Source organism: Chenopodium album, chromosome 2 (genome assembly GCF_948465745.1).
Source record: "Chenopodium album chromosome 2, dcCheAlbu1.1, whole genome shotgun sequence".
NCBI lineage: Eukaryota > Viridiplantae > Streptophyta > Magnoliopsida > Caryophyllales > Amaranthaceae > Chenopodium > Chenopodium album.
The window spans coordinates 85,395,622-85,401,189 of record NC_137835.1 but is presented as its reverse complement, the minus strand read 5'-3'; the positions used below and the strand labels follow the sequence as shown (position 1 = coordinate 85,401,189).

Sequence of the window (5,568 nt, the reverse complement as noted above, 5' to 3'; positions counted from 1 at the left end):
TTTGAGTGCTTAATTTATATTTTTAAAAATTGTTGGTCCTTGAACATTCTAGCTATAGATCCCCTCGGAACATACAAGCAAGTATTTTTTGGCAAGAACTATTAAACTAATATCTTTACAGAAGTAATTTGGATCACAAATTTACATTCTATATCAGTGTCACATTACTAGTTCAAATTACATTATTGACGTGACTTGACACTTAATTCCGGACATAGGAAGTATAGCACAATTTAAAATCTAAGAACTACGATAATCGACATTTTCATTGCAAGTTCTACAACTACTTAAGACTATTATTTGATGAATATTGCTATTTGTATCCATTTGGAGATTCAAGCATCATGAGGAAAATACTTTGGCCTGAAAGATTTACTTGTAATACTCGCAGTTTTTTGATATTGACATTTACGAGTTTGGAGTGATATATACAAACTGAAATCGGATGTTAAGTTTCAAACTAAAATCAAAACTTGAAATTTAGATCAATCAATAGGTAATTAATAGTTTATGCAATGTCAAAAATATATGATACAATAAATATTCCCTTTTCATATATAATTTTTTTTCGTTACAATCTTCACTCATGAAATATGAACAAAACCAAATTACAAAAACTAAAAAGAACCAAAACATAAAGAATTATTATTAATACAGTTTTTCATCAATATTGAACAATGACTTCAGAAACACCATCATCCTCTTCAATCCATGACAAATCAAACACCAACTTGTTTTGATCATTAGACCATTCAAATGCCACTTCTACACCATTCACAATGCACTTCTTTGGTTCCTCATTTGAATAGGCCAACAAACACCCTTCTCCTTTGATCTTCATCTTAGCACTCAAGTCCATGAACTCGAGTTCTTGGATCGTACCTCCACTATTGAACATGTTGGTTAGACCAATTGGCGCGAATTTGACATCTTGTCCTAGCACCTTGACCGGGACAAAGCTGAAAATTTCGAAAGATGATGGGTCCAGCACGACATGGATTGGGTCAGATTCGAGTGTCACCAAGTGGAGTGAGTCTTCTTGGTTAAGGTACACAACATACTCTTCAGCAAAACCCATTTCTAGACCTTCCAATGTTTGGTCCCATTCTATGTCCTTCACATGTATTGCACCTTCCATAGTTTTGTAACATTCCTTGTACCCCTTTATCCTTCTTTCCTGCCTGTCCCACCCTGCTCCTTGGCAGTTAAATGCTCCAATAACAGCTCCATACTTCATAGAAATTACACCGAATTAGCCCAAAATCTTTAGGTTAATACTTAGTAGTACAAAAAATTAAGTAACCTTTTATATGAAACTGATAAGATTTTATATGACTAGACCTAATAAAACGGACTCATACCTAATTATTAAACAGTACAAGAGTATACCTCGGATTACCCAATTATGAAAAAAAAAATGTTATACCTTGTTGAAGTTCCAAATCTTAAGAATAGATTCTTGATCAAAGAGAGGGTTCTTGAACAGAACATCCCTAGTTGGCAGAGCAAAGTTTTGACATTTGGGGATGGTTCCATCAGGATGAACCAACTTCTTAAGGAGATCAAAGTCATGACCTCCTAGTGAGTCGCTAACATAGATCGGTCCACCACAGATGGCGCGAGAGCCAGCATGAAACTTAGCACAGACGTGATCACTTTGAAACATGTCCCAATCAGGGTGGAATATCTGACCCATCCATAAGCTGTTATACGAGCAATGGATCATATGTACACCTTGTAGCCAAAACACCCCATTTGGGTCTCCATTTGGATCTTGGAACCAAAAATCATCACCTATTTTCGATGTTTTCAACATCATACATCATTAAGATCAACCAAGTTAGTACAAATTTTAGAATCACTAGGATATGTTTCAAGAAACATAATTTTTTAAAGAAGCGTTAATAAGTTCAAATAAATTATAATAATAAGTTCATATGAGATTAGATAAGGCAATTTAATTAGATGAAAAGACGAAGCCATGTTCATACCGACTCTTCCCATGGATATTTGTTTGGTTCCAAGCAATAGGAAGTCATTGCATTGCTCCATGCTAGATAAAAGGTTAGTGCCATTGAAGTTCTTCTCCAAAGATTTGGACAATCCATCATAATATTTCTTTGCAAGCTCTACTCTACCTCCAAATTGCTCAGATACATATTCAAGTGTCTACAAATATATCAAAGCAAATTAACACACGTTAAAAAGTGAAATGTTAAGAACATTATAAAACGGAGATATATGTTACAAAAAGTTTAGAGAAAAATACAATATGTAAAAAAAAACTTACCTGAATAACATCAACTTTAACACCAGTAATTCCAACACTAGCTAGGTAGGAATGCATAGAATCATATAATTCAGCAGCTTGATCAGGATGAACAAGTCCAATTCCACCTTCAACAATTTTATCAACAGCAAGATCATCCATTGTTCCAGCCAAACCAGGTGACAATTTACAAGGTATTACACTTGCATTAAGATGTGTTGTTTCAGGCCGAACACCGCCCCAAGCGCCACAAAGAGCATGCCATACCCAAATATCATCCAAGCCCTTAAACTTTTTCCTAAGATCTTTAGTAAAAGCCTTCATACCATATTCCTCAACTTCATTACTACTACTATTATGATCACTTGCTTCATTTTCGTGTTCGTTTTCGTTTTCTCCTCCCATCAACTCGTCTAGCTCTTGCTTCAACATTTGAATCTTGTCATCAAGGCTAGACAAATCAGTGTCACCTGATTGAATAGCCCTCTTACGATCCTTCTCAGCATGCTCGATTTCGATAGCTTTCGAGATGATCATTTTAGGCTTCATAGGATTGTAAGGTGGAGAATTAGGCCCTAACAACAAACCACCTTTGTATTTCCTAAACTTGTCACCTTCTTCAAACCTATGTAGTCTTGCAGTCATTTGCTCCCCACCAAGAACAAGACTCTTCCTATCTTCATGTAAATCATCATCCTCATCACAATTAACACTTTGCCACCCATCATCAATGATCAAAAACCGGACCGAAAGACCGGCTTTAGAAAACTCATCCACTCCATGAAACACACCCTTAGGCTCAACAGACAAGTAAAAAGCATCCCAAGTACACCAACCAAACTTGTCTAAAATACTAGGGGTACCCTTCTCTTCTAAGACCCTAAATGTGTTAAGGTGTACTCTTATAGCACTAAAAGCCTCTTTCATTATATTATAAGGGTTGTCACAAACATGAACATAAGCTATGGCCTTAAAGGTTGATTCCCTAACCTTACTCGAACCGCTTTCGACACAAAGCATTACATGATCATCATCCCCAGGGTTAAGGGCAGCCCTAAAACCACCCTCAATCAAGGGCACAATGAGAGCAAATGCCTTAACCTCGGGTATTTCGAGCAACACCCATTGAGTCTCCATTTGTAAATCAGACCCACATTTTCCTACCCATTGAGTAGACCACCATGTCTTGAACCTAAATATGCTTAGGAAATTTCTGTCATGAAATTTTCCTAGGGAGTTTATCACCCTATCAGCGGGTTCTTCGACTTCAAACCCGAAGAACCCGCCTCGATGAGAGGTGGATTGTACACGTTGAAGGAGAGGAAAAGGAGCATCTGATTCAGAGTAGTTACAGATTATGTTGAACTCAGTGAAGGAGACATTGCTAGGGATTTCAGACAGCAAGGTTACACCTTTTACACTGAATTTTCCATCATCAGATAAGCTGAAATATTGGTCTAAAGAATCAGCTCTAGTAAGGCTAAGTTTTGGTACTATTGGGTTATTTGGGGGAGCCATAAATGATAGAAAAACAGAGGAAAACAGGGGAAAACAGAGAAAATAAATAAAATTGTGGGAAGAACTAATAAGCTTTAAAATGGGTTAATTTTTTAATATAATTGTATTTATATACAATTACTGTAAATTTGAGCTGGTAAGCAAAGAATTTGTGAAGTAACTAAGAGGGAAAATTGGAGGAGACAGAAATAATGAAATTGAAATTCTGTGCTGATTAAGTGGGAAGCTAATGCAATGTATAAATAGATGATATTGTGTAGGACCCATTTCAGGACAATAATGGGATATTTAACTCGAACTAATTGGATTCAAAGAATAAGTATTTTCTAGATCATATTTATTTATTCAGAGAAATTGGTTCAATACTTCAGTTTTTTATTGGTTCTTTTTTGTAGGAAAATTCTATAGATGTAACATGATTCAAATGAAGGGGCATGGTACTGTGGCATCATCACAATTCATATTTTTATTTACTCGTAGTACTACTATGATGTTATATGTATTTTAGTATTTGGACTGACATCTATACAGAGTATATAAGATTATACGTTTTATTTCTTTGAATTGCACTAGTTTGACGTATGTATTATGTAAAAAAGAAGTATATACTGATATAAATAATATAACACCCTATTATGCATTGAGTACTTCTTTTTTAAAAGTGTAAAATATATATGTAATATCAGTATTACGTATGTTATTTTAAGTGTAAATTTAATTATCCTCAACTTATATTTTCATACTAACAACTCATATTAATTTTAATAATAAATAACATACTTTATAGATGTTAATGAAAATGGTCAAAGTATACCTATGTCAATTTAACATAAACATTACATTGTTGCAATTTTAAGAAATTGGAGAAAGTATGCCTATGTCAATCATCGTGTCCATGCATAAATAGATGTCTACAGCATAGGGGATTAGGGGGTATAAGGCAAAAAATGAGAATATGAGGAAGACTAAATCTTTTGATGTGAAAGAAAAACACTTGTCAATTGACATGCATAATTGACATGCATGAATGAAAAGATTACAAAATAATTATATTATATTAAAATATTAAAAGAGATTAACAAGTAATTAAAATTACCTTTCCAAGATTCAAATACGTTGGGATAATTAACTTCCTTGCATGAGAAGACAAAAAACTATTCATGCCGCCAAGAGTTAGATAGTTTTCGATAATGCTAATATTGGCTAGTTAGTGATTTTGTACACGTTTTCTTTTTAACGTACGATGTAGACAAGTTTTCATAATATAAATGGCAATAGTAATACTTGTATGATTTATGTTTATCCATTATTGTTGTGAGTTTTGAGTTTTCAATCTTTTCTTTTCAGTCTAATAAAGAAAATTGAAAGCTATATTGTTCAATTTATGATAAAATTAGTAGCTAACTACGTATGTTGACAATTTATGATCAAATTAGTATCTAACTACATTGACTAATAATTTATGTTCATCTAATTAGTTGATCATGCAAAGGTAACTAAGAGGTGTATTTTCGGATCATTCAAAGATAAATTTCTTACGAATTGAGGTTAACAAGTAACTTGTCTCCTAAACCAAAATCGTTTTGTAAGGTTTTCAAAGAAGTGAAGGAAGTTTTATAGTCCCATCTCTAATTGTAAAGATATGTATTTATATATAGACAAAGCTTGATTCTAATACTGGTATATATTTAATTCCCAGCATCCTCTTGATATTGCCATTATTTTCTAAACTATATATAAGTTATTTATACTTATAAGTTATAAACCTAAGCAAATGTAAA

At 33.6% G+C, this 5,568-nt stretch overlaps 1 protein-coding gene across 1 annotated transcript; it reads right to left on the bottom strand.

The window, feature by feature from the left end:
* Positions 1–531: 531 nt before the first annotated feature.
* On the bottom strand, positions 532–3,960 carry LOC145591725 (stachyose synthase-like). The gene is made up of 4 exons (XM_081648232.1): positions 2,291–3,960; positions 1,992–2,169; positions 1,427–1,794; positions 532–1,231 (listed from the first exon to the last, which is right to left on the bottom strand). The coding sequence occupies exons 1-4, from the start codon at positions 3,785–3,787 to the stop codon at positions 665–667; spliced, it is 2,610 nt and encodes an 869-aa protein (XP_081504358.1). The 5' UTR covers positions 3,788–3,960; the 3' UTR covers positions 532–664.
* Positions 3,961–5,568: the final 1,608 nt, after the last annotated feature.

Coding starts and splice junctions, on each gene's coding strand:
- LOC145591725 (XM_081648232.1), bottom strand. CDS start 3,787: ATGGCTCCCCCAAATAACCCAATAGTACCAAAACTTAGCCTTACTAGA. Junction 1,795..1,991: donor AATATCCATGGGAAGAGTCG/GTATGAACATGG, acceptor CATCGAAAATAG/GTGATGATTTTTGGTTCCAA. Junction 1,232..1,426: donor AGATTTGGAACTTCAACAAG/GTATAACATTTT, acceptor ATTTCTATGAAG/TATGGAGCTGTTATTGGAGC.